Source organism: Balaenoptera musculus, chromosome 20 (assembly GCF_009873245.2).
Source record: "Balaenoptera musculus isolate JJ_BM4_2016_0621 chromosome 20, mBalMus1.pri.v3, whole genome shotgun sequence".
NCBI lineage: Eukaryota > Metazoa > Chordata > Mammalia > Artiodactyla > Balaenopteridae > Balaenoptera > Balaenoptera musculus.
Window position 1 is genome coordinate 48218029 of NC_045804.1, and position 23055 is coordinate 48241083.

General features: G+C 48.4%; 1 protein-coding gene across 2 annotated transcripts in view; it reads right to left on the bottom strand.

Moving 5' to 3' along the window:
* The window catches only part of ANKFY1 (ankyrin repeat and FYVE domain containing 1), a 76031-nt gene that overhangs the window by 4590 nt on the left and 48386 nt on the right, over positions 1 to 23055 (bottom strand). The window contains exons 11-24 of one of the 2 annotated variants that reach the window (XM_036836315.1): positions 21146 to 21243; positions 17819 to 18050; positions 16762 to 16860; positions 16368 to 16521; positions 15456 to 15624; positions 14523 to 14641; positions 13560 to 13716; positions 12158 to 12358; positions 10428 to 10604; positions 5175 to 5322; positions 4618 to 4708; positions 3871 to 3995; positions 2236 to 2382; positions 227 to 317 (exon numbers count right to left, since the gene is read on the bottom strand). In XM_036836315.1, the coding sequence (XP_036692210.1) occupies positions 227 to 317; positions 2236 to 2382; positions 3871 to 3995; positions 4618 to 4708; positions 5175 to 5322; positions 10428 to 10604; positions 12158 to 12358; positions 13560 to 13716; positions 14523 to 14641; positions 15456 to 15624; positions 16368 to 16521; positions 16762 to 16860; positions 17819 to 18050; positions 21146 to 21243 (2008 nt within the window). Of the gene's footprint in view, positions 1 to 226; positions 336 to 2235; positions 2383 to 3870; positions 3996 to 4617; positions 4709 to 5174; positions 5323 to 10427; positions 10605 to 12157; positions 12359 to 13559; positions 13717 to 14522; positions 14642 to 15455; positions 15625 to 16367; positions 16522 to 16761; positions 16861 to 17818; positions 18051 to 21145; positions 21244 to 23055 lie in introns of both variants that reach the window. The other variant, XM_036836314.1, reaches the window with a different exon arrangement.

The following is a 23055-nucleotide window of genomic DNA, read 5'->3' on the forward strand; positions in this document are numbered from 1 at the left end:
AGCAGGAAAGCCACCAGTCTGAGTGCCCGCTGGCCTCTGTATATCACTAGAAGTGTGCAGGGTCCCGTCACCTCATTGCTCCATGTGGTCAAGTTTTGCCCAGGAGAGTACAGGGCCCTGGCAAGTTCATGGTTTATCACGGGACAAGGCAGCAGCAATGGTATAGCAGAAATCCCCTTATTCCTCTGGCAAGTGATTGGTGGGGGGTGGGCGGGGACGGTCTTACCAGTGATGTTTGCGAGTTGTGACTCCAAACTTGGCAGTGCACTCATAGCAGTTGGAGCCGTCACACCACGGAGGCTCCTTGGACAGCATATCTGCAACACAGCACAAGACTAGTTCCTGTCAGATACCGACTGTGCCCAGTCAGACCCGGGGCTCAGAAGTAGCAGGGAAATGGCCCAGTAAATAAAGCAACACGTCGCAGAGGGACATGAAGGATAAGAAAGCAACATATAGGCACGCTTCCTTTTATTGCGCTTCGTAGATATCGTGCTTTTTACAAATTGAAGGTTTGTGGCAACCCTGCATTGAGCAAGTCTAGCGGTGCCATTTTTCCAACAGCATTTTCTTCATGCCTCTGTCACACTTTGGTAATTCTCAAAAATGTCAAACTTTTTCGTTATTATTATATTTGTTATGATGATCTGTGATCAGTGACCTTTGATTTTACTATTTTAATTGTTTTGGCATTTTTTTAACAATAAAGTAGTTTTCAATTGAGGTATATACATTGTTTTTTAGACAGTGCTATTGCGTATGCAATAGACTACAGTACAATGTAAATAGAACTTTTATATGCATTGGGAAACCAAAAAAATTTGTGTGACTTAGTTTATTGCAATATTCACTTTATTGTGGTGGTCGGGAACTGACCGAGGGCTGTCTATATTCTAATTGGGTCAGGGAAAATGTCACACAGGAAAATATGGAGAACCAGCGCTTGCCAGGCAGACTGGGGTAGAAGGAAACGGTCTTAAGGCAGTGAAACAGCACAGTGTCTGTGGGGGAAACACATGCAGTCAGGGCTGGTATGGCAGGGAGAGGGCAGACCAACAGCTGGAAAGACTGGCAGGGGCCCAATGGGAAGGGGAACAGGGATGGAGGGACCAGACAGGAGAAATGAAGGGGGCAGAATCCGTCAGGTCTGGTGACTAAACAGAAGTCGGGGGTGAGAGGGAGGCAGGGAGCAGGAAGGAGACGAAGGTGATTCCCAGGTTTCTGGACAGAGTGACTGAGTCTGAGGTGGGACCACTGGCAGGGAAGAGACATCAGAGAGAAGCAGAGCAGCAGAGGAGCTCAGTTTCGCGTCTGTGGAAGCTGTGGGGCATTTAGCTTGCAAGTTACCAGTGTAGGTGACAGCAGCAGCCGCTAGTATTTCTCTAACCGCACGCCGGCACTGCTTTGAGCGCTCCGTGCACAGAAGGAGACTGAGCTCACGGGCAGGAATCAATCGTCACCAAGCACCTTCCACATGCCAGCACTGCAGATGGTGTGGGCTCCTGATCTGAGCTCCTAAAAGGTCGACCAAGAGCACGGCAGATAGTAGACTAGATACAGAAACACCGTGCTTCGGCGCTGCTCTGCTACAAACCAGCTCTGTGACCTTGGGCAAGTCACCTACGTCAAGATCGCACAGCTACCAAGTATGTCCGAGCTCGTTTCTCTGCACGTACCATGGGGCTAAGAACCCCGTTCCATCTGCACTGTGGGTGATGACAGCACAGTGGCACTTGAGGCATTCTGAGTCTTTCCGCCACCTCAATGGGGACAAGTAAAGACTTGCAATATGACATCATCAAGCGTGACGCTCTCCTCGCCACAAAAGGAACACAGAGGAGGAAGAGTCAGTGGGGCTGAACCAGATGGCAATTCTGAAGGATGCAGAGAACCGGCATCGGCTGAAGGACAAAGGGTGTGCACACACGCAGTCAGGAGCTGTGGGAAGGGGGAATGCCTGGAGCTGATAGATTGCTGGTAGGATCCAGGGACGTGGGAAACTGACGGGAGCCCCAAAGCGGGACACCCGGTAAACAAACTGCCAAAAGTGACCCTCCCACCCCTGCTCAAAGGCCCTTCATGGCATTCACAAAGTCCTAAACCATACGGTGCCTGGAAAACTGCTGGTTCAGATCATGAAGCAAGTCATTATGAGATTTCAAGGTCACCAGTACGTCCAGATAATCAATGCTGTCACTGCGCTTGCACTGAAAGAGCAGAAAGTGGGCCACTCACCTAAGAGTCTAAACAGCAGCTGCTTGGTGGCAACCTGGTAGTTGAAGATGTTGACCCCTTGGTTGTTGTTCACCCCCAGGCGAGCACCCGAGCGGACGACGGCACGGCACAAGTTGGCATTCCCTTTCATGTACGCCAGGAGCAGCACTGGGAAACAAAACCACGGGCAGGGCTACTTCCCACAGCCGAGGGCAGGACATGTGATGGCAAAGTCCCCACTGACACACAAGGGCCCCGGGGCTCTCGTGGCAGCTCCGCAGCGGATCTGCAGCATCTTGCAGCCAAGGACCCGGCCACGAGCCAGGGGGTCCAGAGCAGCTCCAGCTCCAGAGACACACTCCTGCCCATTCAGAGCTTTGGCCGCAAGAGAACTGAGGAGGGGTCACACGCTGAAGGGAAGATATACCGTTGTTTCAGCTGCCTTCCTCCGGCGTAAAACACTGGGGGGGGGGGACAAAGCTCTCTTCACACAATGTAACTAATTCTAAAGACTCGTGAGGTGTGTACACATGGAGAAAACAATACATTAGTGCAGTAGACCTGCTCCAGAAAGTTCTTCTACCCCATGGAGCCTCTCTCCTGTGCAGGTGCAGGCCTGGTGGGCACCCGGGCTCTGGCCAGGCCATCCTGCTGGCCCCACCTACTTGGCATGAAGCACCTGCCCGCCTGCCTGTTCACCTGCTCCTGGGCAATGGTGCTCACTGGAGTAGGCTCTGGGTCCAGCAGCTCACTCCCAGGGCTGACTCCTCTGTCCTCTGAAGCTCAGGCTCACCACTGCTGGCTTAAAAAACATGTTCATGAATCAAGGCCAAGAACTCTTCCCAAGGCCAAGAACTGATGACAAAATATTTGGTCCCATGCTAAGGTTTGGGACACCCTTTGGTGACTGCATTGCTGCCAAAGGCCACGAGGTTCTGTCTGGCATGATGGCAAATGAATGGGAATACAGCAGCAGCAAAGAGCTCAGAGAGCCCTGGGCTGGGAAGAAAGAGATTTGGGTTTCATCTTTGTTTCCTCACTTGAAAAATGGGGACACACTATACGTACTGCTTACCTTATAAGGTTGTTGCGAGTATTCAACAAGAAAACGAATGCAAAAGTCCATCAAAAACACTATGAAAGCTACACAAATTAACATAGTGATTGTGGGTGGCTAGAGCACTACCATGACAGAGGCCTGTTTATTAAACCCCTCAATTAGACATCAGCCCTCATCTGTATGTAACGTGCCACTTTTTCAAAGCACATAAATACGCACTGTAGCACATTTCCTCCTTCTGAAGCACCTGTGAGGTGGCTATATTTCCTCTCTCTCTTGGGATTTGGAAGCTTGGGTAGGGATCTAGTTGACTGGATACGAGGTAGATGAGGGCAATAAAAACAGGTGGGCAGGCCTGTCTGGACATGGATATGGCTTTGGAGCACTAGACCCACTTCAGATGTGCCTGTGCCTAAAATCAGACACTGCCAAATTCCAAGTCAGGAATCTGTGACAGGTTCTCACAGAGCTCAGCCCACTGGGCTGAATGTCCTTAAGTAACGGCATGGGTGCCTTGTGTTTCGGCATGGGCTGTTGTTTTTCTAGGAAGCAAGGAACACCAGTGAGACAGGACAGACAAAAACCTTATTACATACCTGTGTTTCCTTCTGCATCTGGTTTATCCAGAGGATACTCAGGCATGCACTCTAAGAAGAGATCAAAGATGGCTGCCGCGTTCTCCTTGCCATATTGTCCCAAAATGTGCAGTGGCGACTGGCCTCTGATAAAACAAGTTGGAAAAGCTAGGGATATATCTGCCACAGCCATCATGCACAAGAGAAATGGGATTTTCAGAACTCTGTGATGCTGCATAAATCTAAAGGACACAATAATCATAAAAGTTTTCCTGGGCTTCCCTGGTGGCGCAGTGGTTAAGAATCCGCCAGCCAATGCAGGGGACACGGGTTTGAGCCCTGGTCCGGGAAGATCCCACATGCTGTGGAGCAACTAAGCCTGTGAGCCACAACTACTGAGCCTGCGCGTCTGGAGCCTGTGCTCCGCAACGGGAGAGGCCGCGACAGTGAGAGGCCCGCGCACCGCGATGAAGAGTGGCCCCCGCTCGCCACAACTGGAGAAAGCCCTCGCACAGAAACTTAAGACCCAACACAGCCAAAGTAAATAAATAAATAAATAAATAAATTTATTAAAAAAACCAAAAAATTTTCCTAAAAAGTATTTTCAGAAAGAAAACTTCCGGGGTACTAAAGGCTGGTCAAGTGCCCTAGTGGACAGTTCTGCAGCATGCCCCTGGGGCTAATACAAGGGGCCCGAGACCACCAGCTCGGAGGGGCAGGCCAGGGGACGCGGAGCTCGGGCCTCTGCTCTGAACCCCACACACTCACCTCAGATTAAAGGCTTCAGCGTCCACGGTGCACTCTGTCAGGAGGACCCGGATGTTGTTCAGCCGGCCATGCATGACAGCGAGATGAAGAGCTGGGGAGGAGACCCTCTTACAGCGCGAGCCCAGAAGCACGGAGAGAAGATCTCGGCTCTTCCTCACCCTCACGAGCCTCCCTCTAAATGGGACTCGGCCAGAGCAGCCACCGTCCGCTCACAGAACCGTCCTTTCCACGCTTCACCACCCCCAAGAATGAGTCCTAAACGCAACCTCCTAAGATTCACTTTCTGCCTCTGCCGTTATCCAGAGATGAGACTCAGTGGTTTCACAAGAAGCCATTTAGGCTTCTAGGGTTACCACTCACGTCAGGAGGCTGCTCAGGCCCTGGTCAGGAGCAGGGTGCATGCCCGGCCGAGAGCATTTCCTGGCACAGCCCTGCCCCTGTAAGAGCCAGCCTCCAGGATGGGGAGCAGACCCGGGGGGGCAGTGCCCCTCCAACCCCAGAAGGGAGGGACTGCTCGAGGTGCTCAGCACTGCACACGGGCAAGGACTGGAAGTTACCATTATTTCCGTTCTCATCCACAGCAGCAAAGTCCACTCCATTCTCCAAGAGGACTGAGCAAATGGTGGGCAGGTCCTGCTGGGCAGCAAGATGGAGGGCGGTCTGGCGGTGCTTGGTTAATTCATTCACATTGGCTCCTGCAAGAAGCTGTTGAAGTTGATTACATGAGCAGCCGTTCTACCACAACCAACCAAGGTCCTGTGTAAGGGACCAAGCCTGCCTATCTTCTGGCATCCACAGAGTCTGCCCTGCTGGCAAAGCTGGGTGCAAACTCCTGGTGAGGCACAGGCCAGCAAAACCTATCCCAAGGGCAAACTGGCAGTTATCAAAATGTTTAAAAAGCCATTCCCTAGGACACAGAAATTCTAAGACTTCAGTATATAAAACTACACAGGACTGCAGTGCACTATATAAGGATGTCCACTGCGTGTAACAGTAAAACCAGACTGCAGAAAAGATTTAGTTACAGGAATTATAATATATACAAACAATAGAACTGGTAGCCACTAAGATGTTAAAAATGTATGGTTTAACATGAAGGGATATCTATGCTATAGTAAGTTTAAAAAAAAGGCAAGTTAGGCCTCCCGCCTTCTGAGACAGCCCCCACTCTGGGGAGTGTGCTTCTCCCTAAGTATATCCACTGCTTACCCATCAAAAAAAGAAAAAAGAAAAAGAAAAAAATAAAATTTAAATTGAAAAAGGCACGTTAGAAGACAGGAAGATAGTGTGATTCCATTTGGTGAGACAGAGACAGAGAAATGTATAGACACACACACAAACATACACAAACTGTGAAGGTGTTTAAAAGCATACATGCCAAACTCAGGGCAGAGTCAGGAGTGAAAGGGAGTTACTAACTGCTTTATATCCTTACATGCTTCAAGTTTATCCACAATAAAAATGTCCTTTTTTAAATTATTTTTTTTAAAAGAAAGAAAGCAACGCAAAGAATTACAGAATCAAAGGCAGGAAGGTCCTTTAAATAGTGTCTTACATATTCATTTAGTATCTGAAGTTCATTCATCATCGACTTTCTAACAAAGTTTCAAAGACAGCTGCTGTTAACAGAACAGAATCTCTACTTTGCAGTCAAAGCCCAATTTGCCTCTCCTGAGGTCTGCGGCCACCCTTGGTTCCTTTGTCTGTGTGTGCAGGCACTCGGCCTCTGGGAAAATCTAGGCAGTGATCAGCTTCTCTGGTTCTGACCCTGACTTCCAAGTCCCAGCCCCCCAGACCTCTGGGTGCCTGGTCAAATCACTCATAGGTCCAAATAGGACATGTCATAGAGGGGTATTCGTGGCCGTGAGTGCTGTGCTAGGGTCATCGCTAACCCCAAGGCTGGTTCACTGAGAGCAGGGGGAGAGGTTTGGAGAAAGGCACTGTTTCAGTGTGAACAGGTTCCCACATTAAGCTATACCGATTCATAGACAGAGGACTACGTGGCCATTGTTTGGAAGATCAGCTGTTTCTAGGGACTCTGATCACCTGCAAGATCAAGCCTTAGTGAGACAGAGGCACAACCTTGAGGAAGGGGCCATGACCCTCAAAACGCCTAGGTTCCCAGCGTGGCAGGCAGACTGACACACACGGGGCGCACCTCCCTCTTCACCTCTGCCTCCTTCGCTGCCCCCCACATCCAGCCTGCGCCTGGCGCCCGTCAGGCCCACCTCCTCATCACTCTCCACTCCATCCTTCCCTGCGGCTGCCTCCCCTAGGCCTCTTCTCGGCCGACACTGCCCCCACACCCTCACACCCCACCCCCAAGGCAGATGCTCTCTCAGCTCCAACACATGTCAAGTCATAAGGATTTTCCTAAAAAGAATTCTTCAAAAACAAAAATGGCAGGGCACCAAAATGGCAGGGCTGGTCAAGTGCTCCAGTGGTCAGTTCCGATGGGAGGCACCAGCAAGTGCCGGCGTTGTAAGCCAGCCAGGTGACGTGGAGCCCTGGTCTTGGCTCTGGACCATGCTCTCAGCTCAAACACTCTACTACTGAAAGGATAAAGGCTGCTCATAGTTCTTGGTTTGAGATATGAGACCCCATGACCTGGTTTCTACCTGCCTCACCAGCCACATCTCCTTCTACTCTCTGCTCAAATTTCAACCAAACTTTGCCACTTGAAACACCACATGCACTTCCCAGTCTCCACATCTTTGCTCAGACCCTTCCCCTGCCTGGGTGGCATTAAGTTGTCCTGGAAAAGACAGGCTTTGGGGTCAAACAGAAATGGCCAAAATCCCAGCTATACTACTAACTAGTTGATTTTCCTTCCTTCCTTCCTCCCTCCCTCCCTTCCTTCCTTCCTTTGGTCCTTCCTCCCTCCCTCCCTCCTTCCCTTCCTCCTTCCTTCCTTCTTTCTTTCCTCCCTCCTTCCCTTCTTCCTCCCTCCCTTCTTTCTTTCTTATTTATTTATTTATCTATCTATTCATTCATTCATTCATTCATTCATTCATTGCTGCATGTGGGCTTTCTCTAGTTGCGGCAAGTGGGGGCTTCTCATTGCAGTGGCTTCTCTTGTTGCGGAGCACGGGCTCTAGGTGCACAGGCTTCAGTAATTGTAGCAGGCAGGCTTCAGTAGTTGTGGCTCGCGGGCTCTAGAGCACAGGCTCAGTAGTTGTGCCACACGGGCTTAGTTGCTCTGCAGCATGTCGGATCTTCCCGGACCAGGGATCGAACCCATGTCCCCTGCAATGGCAGGCAGATTCTTGACCACTGTGCCACCGGGGAAGTCCACTGATATTCTTGAGGGAAGAAAATTCTTTGAGATTAAATTTTCTCCTTTGTAAAATGTAAAACATTTCCTACATCCCTCTGAGTAGTTTTGAGAAGTAAGATGCAGTAACCTCCCTGACATCAGTACTGGTGATAGTTTTTTAGATCTGACACCAAAAGCAAATGCAACAAAAGCAAAAATAAAAAACTGGGACTACAAACTAAAAAGCTTCTGCACAGCAAAGGAAAAACAATCCAATTAAAAATGGGCAAAGGATCTGAATACATATTTTTCCACAGAAGACATACAGATGGCCAACAGGTACATGAAAAGATGCTCAACATTACTAATCATCAGGGAAATGTAAATCAAAACCACAATAAGAGAGACTTCCCTGGTGGTCCAGTGGGTAAGACTCCGAGCTCCCAATGCAGGGGGCCAGGTTCGATCCCTGGTCTGGGAACTAGATCCCGCATGCATGTTGCAACTAAGAAGTACACATGCTGCAACCGAAAAAAAAAAAAAAGATCCCACATGCCACAAGGAAGATCCCACATGCCACAAGGAAGATCCCACATGCCGCAACTAAGACCCGACGCAGCCAAAATAAACAAATAAATAAATAAATAAACATTTTAAAAAAGCCCATGAAATATCACCTCACACCTGTTAGAATGGTTATTATCAGTAACAAGTGTTGGCAAGGACGTGGAGCAAAGGGAAGCCTCATGCATTGTTGGTGGGAGTGTAAATTGGTGCAGCCACTAAGGAAAAAAGTATGAAGGTTCCTCAAAAAATTCAAAATAGATCTATCATATGATCTAATAACTCCACTTCTGGGTATTTTTCCCAAAAAACCCCCCACTAATTCAAAAAGATATATGCACCCATGTTTACTTGCAGCATTATTTTCAGCAGCCAAGATATGGAAGCAACCTAAGTATCTGTGACGCAGGGATGGATAAAGAGCTGTGTTATGTATATACAATAAATACTATTCAGCCGTAAAAAGGAATGGAATCTTTTGCAGCAACATGGCTGGACCTTGAGGGCATTATGCTAAGTGAAATAAGTCAGAAAGAGAAAGACAAATACCGTATGTATGACCTCACACATGGAGTTTATAAAACAGACAACAAAAAACCCCCAAGGGGGCTTCCCTGGTGGCGCAGTGGTTGAGAATCCGCCTGCCAATGCAGAGGACACGGGTTCGAGCCCTGGTCTGGGAGGATCCCACATGCCGCGGAGCAACTGGGTCCGTGAGCCACAACTGCTGAGCCTGCGCGTCTGGAGCCTGTGGTCCGCAACAGGAGAGGCCGCGATAGTGAGAGGCCCGCGCACCGCGATGAGGAGTGGCCCCCGCTTGCCGCAACTGGAGAGAAGCCCTCCCACAGAAACGAAGACCCAACACAGCCAAAAATAAATAAATAAATAATTAAAAAAAAAAAAAAAAACAAAACCCAAGCTCACAGATTCAGAGAATAGACTAGTGGTTGCCAGAGGCAGGGGTGAGGTCTGGGCAAAATGGGTGAAGGTGGTCAAAAGGCACAAACTTCCAGCTACAAAATAAGTAAGTCATGGGGGTGTGATGCACAGCGTGGTGACTACAGGGAATAAACTGTAGTGTATATTTGAGAGTTGCTAAGAGAGTAAATTTAAAAATCCTCATCATAGGAAAAAAATTTGCTGTAACTACATATGGTGACAGATGTTAACGAGACTCGTGGTGATCATTTTGCAAAATATACAAATACCCAATCAATGTTGTATACCTGAAGCTAACTTAATGTTGTTTGTCAACTATACCTCAAAAAAAGATATAAAAACTCATGAAGGGCTTCCCTGGTGGCGCAGTGGTTGAGAATCTGCCTGCCAATGCAGGGGACACGGGTTCGAGCCCTGGTCTGGGAAGATCCCACATGCCACGGAGCAACTGGGCCCGTGAGCCACAATTACTGAGCCTGCGCGTCTGGAGCCTGTGCTCCGCAACAAGAGAGGCCGCGATGGTGAGAGGCCCGCGCACCGCGATGAAGAGTGGTCCCCACTTGCCGCAACTAGAGAAAGCCCTCGCACAGAAACGAAGACTCAACACAGTCATAAATAAATAAATAAAAGAACGTGAATTTCTTAAAAAAAAAAAAAAAAAAACTCATGAAAAAAAAAGAGTGGGGGGGGAGGAGGGAGGGGGAGGGGGAGGGAGAGCGCGCGCGCTCTCTGGAAAGCACCAGCTGAGCGCCTGACACAGAGCAGGCAGACGACAGAAGTGACCTCCCTCCCCTTGATGCTCCCACCCTGCTGCCGCCACCCACACGCCGCCTTCCCTCGCGGCCTCACTCCAGCATCTGCCTGCCCACCGGGCAGTCAGGACACGCTGCCCACGGACACACCTGCTTTCCTTAGTGTACCGGCTACCTCCCCAAATTCCTGCTGGCCTTTCACAATACCTGGCAAAACACCTGTGATGAGAGAGTCCGCACACACTCTACAACATGCTTTGTCCACACGTTTCACGCGATAATGTCTCAGCGACACTTACCAGATTGCGGACAATAATCTCTGAGCCCGCTTGGACAGCAAGGTGCAAAGGGGTCAACTTGGAAGCATCCTGGACTCTGGAATTCACGTGAGCCTGGACACTGATCAGGAACAGCACGCTTTCGATATCGGAGTTCTGGACCGCCACGTGCAGGAAGTTCCGGCCCTTGTTATCCACCTGAGGCAACGAGTGGGAGCCAAAATATTAGTGGGCTCCCCCCGCAAGAGGGCCTCCTGACCACCTGCGAGCTGCACTGACCACTGGAGAGGCCACGGTGTAGTCCTCCAGTTCCAGAAGCTCCCTCCCAAGAACCAACACTAAATGTCGCCCTACACCCCACGCCCCACCATAGACCCACACCGCGTATTTATGCGTGTGACCACATGTGCGTGCTCAGAAAAACGGAGCTAACCCAAGCTGCCCCGGCATCCTCCTGCAGCAGGAGTGGACTTGAAAGGCCAAGAAAGAGACAACCTGAAGGACAGGGAAAGGAAAGCACTAGAATACCGGGATGCATGGGGAAAGGCAATGGTGGACATTGGCTTTGGGGGTTTCCTGCTTTGGCTAAAATAAGCATGCAGCATTCTAAAAACCACAGCTGCAATGCCAGCCTGACCCTTGAGCAGCCAAACAAACCTTCAGAAATTTCCAGAAAGTCTCCTCCTTCACTGAGCTACAGGATAATAATACATGTTGGGGGAGGCCGCCAACAGTATGTCATAAACTTGGCACCATTGATGTAAAGCAGACAAAAGCTCACTCACATCAAACCACACAGGACACTACAGCTACCAGAGCTGCCATATCAATGTGAGGGCTCAGGAGGAATTGAGGGAGACACACATGCTACACACACACCACATTCCGTCTCTCACACACACACACACACACACACACACACACACACACACACACACACACAGCAACATATCTGCCAAGGACTTCGATCAACAGCACCAGTTTCAGGCTAGATGGGGAGGAAATGTGAAATGACTATCTCCATTCATGACCATTTTACCCCATGTGAGCAAGGGTGAGGTCAACACCTACTCGATCAGTCACACTGAGGCAAATGCTGAAGAAAAGGGATGTACGGAAGCCTGAAATACAAAGCAAAAGTCTCCACCCACGTTAGTGCTTTTGTTCAGGTCCCAAGTTTCCAATCTACCTTCATAAATGGCTACTCATAAATCTTGGCGTAAACAGACAAAGTGCTGGATGGAGATTCAAGGGTCTGAGAACTGACCTCACAAGCCCACCCAGCCCCGCCTTACATCAGCTGCTCTGGCCCCTCCCACCCAGTGTGACGCTGCAGGTCAGCAGCCCGCCGTCCAGAACAAGGACACCTGAGCCCGCTGAGCTGACGCCGACAGCTCCTCTAAGACCCAACGTGACACCAAACGCTCAAGTTCCGTTTAACCCTTTTAAGACATTCGTTACTAGGGCAAGGAAACCACCCAGCAAAAGCGAAGAATGCCCTCAGTTGTACAAGCACAGAATCCCTGTCACTGGGCCCAGCCTCCGCCAGCTCCCTTCTACACATGGCACCAGCAGGTGGCTGGCATGCAGGGCAGAGCAGGCACATTCCGTCCAGCACTGACAGGACATCTGAATGGCCAAACTTTAAGAAAGGGGAGTACAATGTCTTTAACTAGAAGAGCTCTGTTTAGTTGGTGGCACATGTTTAGTGCTTGGGGCGCCGTGGAGAATGTTGGGGGCCGGTCACTCACCTGCTCAGCAGCCCCGGACTCTCGTTTCAGGATGGCCTCGGCCGCCTTGTTGTTCTTGTAGGTCATGGCACAGGCAAAGGGGGTCAGGCCCTGCCTGTCTCGGACATTCAGGTGGATGTCAGGGTGGGAAATCAGCAGCTGAATGATGACGCCGTGTTGGTTGCTGATGGCCACATGGACAGGCGTTCTTCCTTCTGCATCCTGTGGGGACAAGGCACAGATTTCAATGTCCAAGCAAAGATAAAACCCAGGAAAAATATGAAGGGGAGTAACCTGTAAACAGAATTCAGTTCTGAGAATCAATACTGCCACTCTGTATTTGAAATCAGCTTTTCAAGAGGCCAAACACAGAGATGACTGACAGCCACTCCCCGTTACCTCCACGCTCCAGTGACCAGGGGCACAAACACGTTTGGTTTAGAAAAGCTGCGGTATGGGCTTTCCTGGTGGTGAAGTGGTTGGGAATCCGCCTGCCAATGCAGGGCACACAGGTTCGAGCCCTGGTCCGGGAAGATCCCACATGCCGCGGAACAACTAAGCCCGTGTGCTACAACTACTGAGCCTGTGCTCTAGAGCCCGCGAGCCACAACTACTGAGCCCGTGTGCCACAACTACTGAAGCCCACGCACCTAGAGCCCATGCTCTGCAACAAGAGAAGCCACCACGAGAAGCCCGCACGCCGCAACGAAGAGTAGCCCCCGCTCGCCGCAACTAGAGAAAGCCCACGTGCAGCAATGAAGACCCAACGCAGTCAAATATAAATAAATAAAATAAATAAATTTATTTAAAAAAAAAAAAGCTGCAGTCACCCTCACTTCTAAGTTAAACCACTACTTATGTGGCTGCAGGGCCAGATAAATCTTTTCTGGTTTTGGCCGCACCGTGCGGCACGTGGGATCTTAGTTCCCCAACCAGGGATCGAACCCGTCCCCTGTATTAGAAGAACCTTAACTACTGGACTGCCAGGGAAGTCCACTGCACACAAATCTTTACAGGCTAGAACGTTGAGAAGCATCAAGGAACGTAACTCAGGGATGCCCTATTGAGCTACTGGAACATTTTCCTAAACACAGTACTCAGCTTGGGACAGGAACAAATTCTCAATGGAAATCTGTAACTAATGTGGACAGGAGGCAAAGAAAAGTTGATTGAACGAATCTTCCTCACTTTGTAGAAAGGACAAAGGCAAAGACAAGAAAAGTCTTAACCTGAAATCATTAAAACTACTAGACAGGCTACATGACCCAAGAGACCGTCACTTCGTGTGCCCGTCCCTTAGGCCCATTCATGGAAAAGCAGAGGCCCGAGACCAGAGACTCTGCAAGGTCCCTGGCCATAAGAGGAGATTTCCCTGATTCTGGGGTTACCACCCATCTCCCTGGAAAAGAGACACTCTCCTTACCTGCGCATTTACATTGGCACCAAACTCCAGAAGACACTGTATCGTCCCTGGCAGCCCCCAGGAGGCTGCCAAATGCAAGGGGGTCTGCCCATCTCTGGCCTCCTCCTCTCCTTCGCCATTAGCACCAGGTTGTCTGGGACTGTTCACATCGCAGCCACTGAAAGGAAGGGGAAGCAAAAGGAAGGCACGCTTCCACCGAGCCTGAAGGCATGCTAACAGGTGTAAAGCAGCAGCCTTATCCAACCCAACAGAAAGGCTGCCACCACCAGGCACTGCAGTCCTTGGTCCCTGGCCTCAAATACTGGCGTGTGTGTCCTGCTCCCATAGATTTTTTCTTTTTTTTTTTTGGCCAGGCCACGTATCTTGCAGGATCTTAGTTCCCGACGAGGGATGGAACCCGGGCCCCTGCACTGGAAGCGCAGAGTCCTAACCACTGGACTGCCAGGGAATCCCCTCCCTCCCATAGATTCTTTGGCAATTGCTCCTGGGGGCAACCTGGGTATCAGAACTCTTAAAAACTCCCCCGGGGGATCTGCATGCATTTAAAGTTTGAGAATTACTGCTCCAAAGCTTTCCTGAACAAGCTCACCTCCCACACCTCCTGCACTCTGAGGCCGTGGAGGCTGGCACGACTCAGGCAACTCGGTGGAGTCCTGCAGAGGCCATTCGGTCTCCTCCGCCCCAGCCTCCTGGTCTCACTGTGTGAACTGGTCTGACGTGACTACAGGGACCTATACGGCTCCCAAAGCAGGAAGCTGGCTTAGCTTTTAGACTCTTTGATCTGGGCACGTAAGCCCCTCTCCCTGGCTGACTTCATCTGACAGAACAATGACCCTCTCTAGCCTTCATTACAAAGGTCAAGCTAGCTACAGGCAGGTCAAGACTATAGTTGGAGTAAATGAGAAAAGAGCCAGTTTGCAATAAGCTGAGTAAGATCTGAAGGGATACTCAGGCCTCTCAGACCTGCGAATAAGAAAGCAGGCGATGGACTCGTTGTTTCCATCAATGGCTCTGTGCAGCAGTGTCTGAAGGCACCCACTAGGTCCTGGGCCCCAGCACGTGGCGTCACAGCCATGTCTGACCTGCAGGGAAACACAGGTCACTCACAAGCACTGCCAAGCAAAGGTAAACACGTTTATTACCATCTGTGAGCCCTACATACATCATTAGACCCAGTTTTCAGGCGAGATACAGCTGATAGTTAACTGATATTTAGTTTAATCTGTACCATTCATTAGTTTTACAAACACTGATTAAAATCTGCTCGGTGCAAGTTTTTGCACTAGGTTCTGCGGGAGGGGTTTGAGAAATAAAAGGAAGATATGTTTGATTAGTGCCCTCTAGAGCTGTGTCCTAGAAGGGACAGAAAACACACACAAATGCCTGCATACACACACCCATGAGCCCCCAGTAACACACACCTGTAAACAGCAGGTAATCTCAAGAACAGTTGGGTAAAATCCACAGGTGTAAAATGCCTTTATGTCACATTTCAGGCCCTTCACAAAACTAAACGAGCTTCTGGGGCTACCTCCACTTTTGGAGCCTGTCTTCTGAATAAGGGGGACAAACCTGAGACTTGAGAACTTATCACTGTGGTGACAGTGAGGACATCCCACAGCCAGTTAAGCCACCTCTGGAGCAGACCCCTGAGGAAATGCCTCGGCTCTCTTGCTTCTTGGTAGTTTTCTTGATAAAGACACCCTACGAAAAGTTGTTGGCCAAGGCTACGTTGAACCGCAAGCTTCTTTAACATGACTTTTGACTGCTTGTCCTTGACCCAATCTGTCACTTGGTAGATCTCATGCTCCTTATGATTGCTATGGAGGCCCCAAACCCACCTCTGACACAAAATATCCCCAGGTGTAAACGGAGCTGAAGTTGAGCTTGTCTCACCAGAGTGGACGCGATGTCCTCCAGATTATCTGCCAGCGCAAGCCACAGCGGGGGGTTCCCCTTCTCATCTGGTACAGACATGTCAGCTCCTCGGGTGCATATGGCATCCACGACAAGGGGAAGCTGATTTCTGATGGCCAGCTGAAGAGCCGTCTCCCCATCCTGAGTCCTGCTGGGACATGGACACCAAAACCAATGTTTGTATCTGGGGCCAAATGATAAAGGGTGCCCTTCTGGGCATCCTAGAGGCCAGAGTCCACTGTATTCCTTAAACACACTTCACCCACATTCATTAATATTCTTTCAGAGAAAGTTAAGCTGTCCATAGCATCTGTCCCTCCTGTCTTTTTAAAAAATACAGCCAGGCTATCCTATTGCACAGAGAAGATAATTGCCAAACATCCCAGCATGCTGAACTCTTACAGGCATACAGCTGCTTTCAACAGCATCTGAATAAAATGTCACCCCAACTACCCACTTGACAAAACACTTTCACCCACTCAGTCATTCTGGGTCAGCTGACATTGGAGATAAAGATAAATTCCTTTGAAAAAACAAAAATAATAAAAATTTAACTGTGTATTTTCGCCCCTCAAGCCTTTTGATAGCTCATCTGTTGGAATGTTCTTTGTTATAACTGAAATTCCTACTTAAACAATTGATTTTGGACTGTCCTTTTTAATGAGATTTGTGCAATATTGTGCCCTGGTCTCGAAAGGTTCAAATAAGAGCAAAGCACACAATTCTCCTTCTGAGTCTATGATTACATTTAATTACAACACTGTATTGGTACTTTTTCAAAGTCATTGTTTCTCTCCCTTTAACAAGGAACAAAACTCTTCTACAAGCAAAGCTATGAACCATCTCAACTGGACGTGAGCTGGTGCTGTGGCGAGTGCTGTTCCAGCCCACCTGACGTTTATGTCCGCCTGGTGCTCCAGGAGAAAGAGCGCGCTCTTGCTGTCCTGCCGCTGCATGGCCATGTGCAGCAAGGTCTGCCCGTCCGACATGGTGTCGTTGATGCAAGCCCCGGAGCCCAGCAGCTGGGCTGCGATCGTGTGCATGCCTGGGAAAGAGACACGCCCCGATTAACGTGGGCTCAGCTTCTCCCACTTCATCAACCTCTTACTACAACAAACACCCTCTCAACTTTGCAAAGCCAGCAGTTCTCCACTGGATATTACGGGCTGAACCCAAACAGAAAGGCTGTCCTACAACAAATGATTAGCTCCAACCCTTCCACCTCCCTTCCTCTAGCGCCCACCGTCTGGCGTATGTCTGTCTGCAGCCTCTGGCACCACCTTACCAGTCCATAATGCCAGGCCCAGCACAGTTTGGTCTCGGGAATCCTTGAGGCTGAAGTCTGGAATAATTTGCAGGTTGTTGGTGGCATGAAGAGCATTAGCTAAATTTTTTAAAAGGAAAAGAACACTTGATTTCACCATCCCATGGATCACATTTAAAGTATTCAAGAGAATACCAGCTCAATCTCAAACTGACTGACTGATCATTTCTATACAAAGAGAACTGATAAATCTTGTTGTGGGAAATGGAAGCCAAGACATTTGATATTTTGGAGCAAAGTTTATGAGGAAAAATGAACGGTTTTAAAGGTTAAAATACTGAATCTTCACAAAAGGAAAACAGCGTCCATGATGGAAACACACATTAATTACCTGATTACTGAAAAGAGGATCAAAACAATGCCCTGGTGACATTTCCCTAACACGTTAAGTCCTACCATCGCATACCTCCTGTGTGGGCTAAGAAAAAGGCACAGCCTACCTAACACTCCACTTCCTTCCATAAGCTCAGTGCTAAAAGATGCTGGCCTTAACAAGGGCACAGGAAAGAGTAAAACAAATTTCAAGGCAGGAAAGAGAAAAACTGGAAGATGACTTTCTGAGGGAAACGGGCCTCCCTCGTGGCAGGGGCTTCCCTCGGCCCCTCTTTCTGGCTCCTCTCTCATGGTTCACCTACCAGGGAGGCTCAGAGGTTGGTGAGAGGGCAGACCGGCTCGTGGAAGACCGGCGGCAGCAGAGTTTTCAGAGACAGTGCTCACGCCAAGGCAGAACTCTGCTTGACCTGCACTGAAGTGGCCTGGGACCACACCCCAAAACAACAGAGGAGTAGCCAGAGATTCTAAACCTTAACCCCGCGGGTGAAGTGGGCAGGCCCCATCCTGAAAACGTACACAGGGAAAAACAGTAGCCGGAGCCAGAATATATGCTTATCTGGTTTGACTGCAAAGGATTTTTTGGGTAAGAAAACTCACCAATGGAAGAAACAACAACTCTGTCATTAACTACTCAAAACCACTGTGCAAAGGTCACGGTGATGGGCAGTAATCCCTAACTACCTACCTTTTTGCTCCAGGATGACAGACACCACATCTGGATGATTATAGGCAATCGCCATGTGCAGAGGTGTCTGCAGGCAGACGCTGCTGTCCGCTGAGCTGGGCAAGGACGCAGGCTCCTTTGGTGAAGGCAGGGCCTCCTCCGTCTGCAGGTTTGGGTTGGCTCCCTGCTGCAGAAGCTCTACAGTGAGGTTGGCCAGGCCATGCCGACAGGCCGTGTGCAACGGGGTTTCTCCCTGAACAGAAACGAATAGTCCCAGTCAGAGCACTTCAGGCTAGGAGGCCCCTTCACAAAGGGCCAAAGACAGCCTACGTGCTGCAACTCAGGTCCCCAGTGCCAGGCACAGCCCCTGGCTCATCCTGTCTCCAGCTCCATGAGGTCTGTCCCACTCCTCAGGTCTCCTCTCCTTCCCTTTCTCCTGTGCCGTCATCCTTAGTTCCTCCAATGTCCTCCCAAGCACCCTCCAAACACCCTGGGTCCTCATCCTCTGCATTTCCACCCTTCACTTAGTTTTTAAAATTATGTTGCTAATTATAAAAATAATACATTATTATTATTATTATTAAACAGCAGACGACCTCCAAGCGTCACTAAAATAAACACTGTAGAAATCAGAAAAGCCTCACATCCACAGCCCCAGAGGTAAGCGGTGCTGTCAGTCGACCGTCATGGCTTTTTAATCCCCTCCAGCACACTGATGCCCTGATTCTTTCACCAGCTTGTATCAAACTCATCTTGAACTCTGATCAAGAAACACCTCTTTCCCCCACTTTTTAAAATTAAAAAAAATTTTAATTGGTATTAGAAGTACCTGATTCAATATTCAAAAGGTGCAAGAGTGTACAGCGAAAAGAAGTTTCCCCCCATGCCCTCCCCCCCACCTACCCAATTATCCTCCCCTGAAGGAACCGTTATTACCAGTTTCATGTTTCTCTCCAGTGACGGAATATTCACACAAAGACATATACACACGTGTATATATGTGTGAATACATATACGTGTACACACGTATACACACACACACACACACACACACACACACACACACACACACAACCACTCTGCACCAGCTCCTACCGAAGCTACACATCCTCACTGTTTAGAGTCCAGCAGCTTCACCTACAAGGCTTGCTGTGAAAAACGGCAAGATCTCACCTCCTTTTCCCTAAAAAAAATTCTCCTTCCCCAGAGGGAACCACTTTGAATTCTTTGAGCGGGTTTTGTAATTTCCTCATTTCTAGCTAACGTGTTTTTATTGCCGCCCGTTGACTTTCCAGGTGTGGGATTCCCTGTGGGTCCTGCCACTGTGATCTCACTGGATGATAAGGATTTGGCTCTTTCACTTCTTTCTCCCAGTGGACCCCCTTCCTACCCCACCCTCTCCCTACAGCCTCCTCCTCGGGGCTGTCTTCTGCTCCAGTCCTTCCCCCCACACAGCCTCCCTGGGTACGCTTATCGACGCCCATGACTTCTACCAGGGAATACAAGCAGGGGACTCTCAAACCCGGATCTCCAGCCTTGTCTGTACATCCAATTTTCCCACTGCCTGCAGGATATCCCCACCTGAATGTTTAAAAAGGAGTTCAACAATCACAAAATGGAATTCACTCTCCCCACAGCAGTTCTTCCCCCTGGCCAGTCCCCTGCTTCTCTTCTTGGATCCAACACAACCGTCTTAACACCTCTCCAGCCCTGGCTTCTGAGAGCCACAGAGGTAGGTCCCATGGACTATCTTTCTGCAATTCCTCTGAAACCCATCCCGTTGGGTCCAAATCTGGTATCAGAGGTCAGGACAAGCCATTGCTTGTCTAGATGATTCCCACCTGGCTCCAGCCTGGATCTCAATGGTACATCCACCCCACCAGCTATCCCAGGAAGCTTTCTCAACCCGAAAGTGATCATACTGCTTGTCTACTTCTGTGGATTTTCTCTTCCCACAGGATAAAGTCCAAAGACCTTAAACCAGCATTCCAGACCCGTCTCCAGTGTCATTCTCACTTGCTTTCAAGTCGAGTCTCCTCTGTGCCTCTACATCTTAAGGTTTCACCCAGTTTTGCTCTGAAGGGTATCAGAGAAGGAACAGTTGGTAGACAATGTGGGCTCAAGGGAGAATTTTTTTTAAAGTTGAGAGACAGTAGAGCATATCTGTATGCTATTAGAAATGAACAGTGGGCAACACTGATGATACAGGAGACAGACAGACAGAAGCAGACACACATAATGGCAGGAGCAAAGCCAAGAAACCAGCCGCTGGTGCGTACAGGGCCATGCCATCATTCTAGCTGGAGAGCAGGCCGGGTGCAGGTTTAGGTGCAGACAGATTAGTAGATTTAATGGTGGGAAAAAATGGCGCTGCCCCCCCGCTGTGCTTCCACGACACATTGTCTCATACACCAAGCTTACTGTTTACTGCTTTGCCCAGCGCTGTTGAGAGAAAATGCAACTGTATGTTGTAGTGCCTGAGTCTTAATACTGGCTCCGTTATTTACGAGTCACTTAACCTCTCAGAACCTCAAGGTTCTTTACCCTGAAATGAGGGATTTACAGATGTTGATAATGTCTCTTCAACACATGTTGCTTCTAGATCCATTGTGAGAACTGAAAGGGATAATAACCTTAAAGCTCCTAGCACAAAGTAGCTGCAGAATAAATGCGATCTTAAAGATAAACACATCCTCCCTGTCTGAAAAGTATAAAGTAAAAATAACTATCATTTAGTTTCTAATGTCCCAGATGTTATGCTAATAAGCACTTAAATTTATCATTTATTTTTATCTTAACCACACCTTATGAAATCAATATTAATCCCACTTTACAGATGAGAACTGAAGCTCAGAAACATTAAGCAACTTGCCTAAGACCACATACAGCAGGATGGGAAATGAGAAACCTGGTAAGTCCAGAAATGTCCAACCCGAAAGGCCCCCCTTTAACACTGCACCATCTGCCTTAGCTTGAGATACAGACTAAATAAACATTCACATAGGAAAACTTTAGCAAATGCAAAATGTTACAAAAAATTAAGATGCTAATATGGTAGGTTTTTGCGTCCATGTTTGCTAATCTCTAGTAGACCATGAAGTCCACAGTGTATTGTTTAGGACCTGACATACCACAAATGCTTAAGAAGTGGTTGCTGAATGAATCCATCAACCAATATTTGAGGATAAAAGCATCTACTAGACTCTGGTTTTTTAACAATGTCCATGTATTTTTTTTTTTTTTGGACAAAAATTGAAGAGAATCTATTCTGTTTTTTCCTACCCATCCACCACTGCCATTTCTTCCACAGACCAAAGCCGCTTCACCTGGCTGTCCTGTCACACTTACCCACTTGTTTCTGTGGTTGACGTGGGCACCACTGGTTGCCAGGAAAAGAGCTGCTGCCTCATTTCCTGCTTCAGCTGCCCGCTGTAGTAAGCAATTTCCTAGGAGAAAATGGGTATATTCATTCTGCCATTTGCATAAAAATGAGGTCAAGTTCCACACTGCACCACACCCTGCCCTTCCCTACCACCTTTCACAACTTACAAGCCCACACCAGACGTAGGTGACATTTAAGTCTACACAGGCACCCTGTGTGTGAACACAGAGACTCAAATGAGCCTGTGTGGGGAGAAAACACTTGGTCTGGAAGTCAGAAGACATTCATTCCTCCCTGGATTTCCCACTAGCCACCTCCTAGGACCAGGGGGAAGCTATGTCTCCTTACCAGGGTTGGTTAGAACATAATTTCTCAACAGCAGTGCTACTGACATTTTGGGCCAGATAATTCTTTGCTGTGAGGAGTCTGACCTGTACACAGTGCGATATTTAGCAGTATCCCTGGCTTCTGCCCAATAGATGCCAGTAACACTCTCAACCTTATTTTTTTTTTATTAATTAATTAATTTATTTTTGGCTGCGTTGAGTCTTTGTCGCTGCGCACGGGCTTTCTCTAGTTGTGGCGAGCGGGGGCTACTCTTCGTTGCGGTGCACGGGCTTCTCATTGCGGTGGCTTCTCTTGTTGCGGAGCATGGGCTCTAGGCACGTGGGATTCAGTAGTTGCAACACTTGGGCTCAGTAGTTGTGGCACGTGGGCTTAGTTGCTCTGCGGCATGTGGGATCTTCCCAGACCAGGGCTTGAACCTGTGTCCCCTGCATTGGCAAGTGGATTCTTAACCACTGCACCACGACCCTCAACCTTATTGTGACAATCAAGACTGTCTACATATGTTACCAAACGTCCCTTGGGGGGTGAGGCTTGGGAGGTCATCTCTGAGAACCTCTGGGGTAGATGACCATTTTGAAGACACTGTGAGCTGAAGTTCTAGCAGAAAATGCTCCTTAAATACTTTAGTGTTACTCCTATGGCCTTAAATATGTTTGTTCTTGGCTTAGAAATGTTTTACTTCGCACTATCACTCTTCTAAATAAAAATCTTAGAAAGAAAAAAACAATAGGAAAAACTCTCTTTGACATAAACCACAGCAAGATCTTTTTTGACCCACCTCCTAGAGTAATGAAAATAAAAACAAAAATAAACAAATGGGACCTAATTAAACTTAAAAGCTTTTGCACAGCAAAGGAAACCATAAACCAGACGAAAATACAACCCTCAGAATGGGAGAAAATATTTGCAAACGAAGCAACGGACAAAGGATTAATCTCCGAAATATACAAACAGCTCATGGAGCTCAATATCAAAAAAACAAACAACCCAATTAAAATGAGCAGAAGACCTAAATAGACATTTCACTAAAGAAGACATACAGATGGCCAAGAGGCACATGAAAAGATGCTCAACATCACTAATTATTAGAGAAATGCAAATCAAAACTACAATGAGGTATCACCTCACACCTAACAGAATGGCCATCATCAAAAAATCTACAAACAATAAATGCTGGAGAGGGTGTGGAGAAAAGGGAACCCTTTTGCACTGTTGGTGGGAATGTAAACTGACAGCCACTGTGGAGAACAGTATGGAGGTTCCTTAAAAAACTAAAAATAGAACTAACATATAACCCAGCAATCCCACTACTGGGCATATACCCTGAGAAAAACCATAATTCAAAAGGACACATGTATCCCAATGTTCATTGCAGCACTATTTACAATAGCCAGGACATGGAAACAACCTAAATGTCCAACAACAGATGAATGGATAAAGAAGATGTGGTACATATATACAATGGAATATTACTTGGCCATAAAAAGGAATGAAATTGGGTCATTTGTAGAGATGTGGATGGACCTAG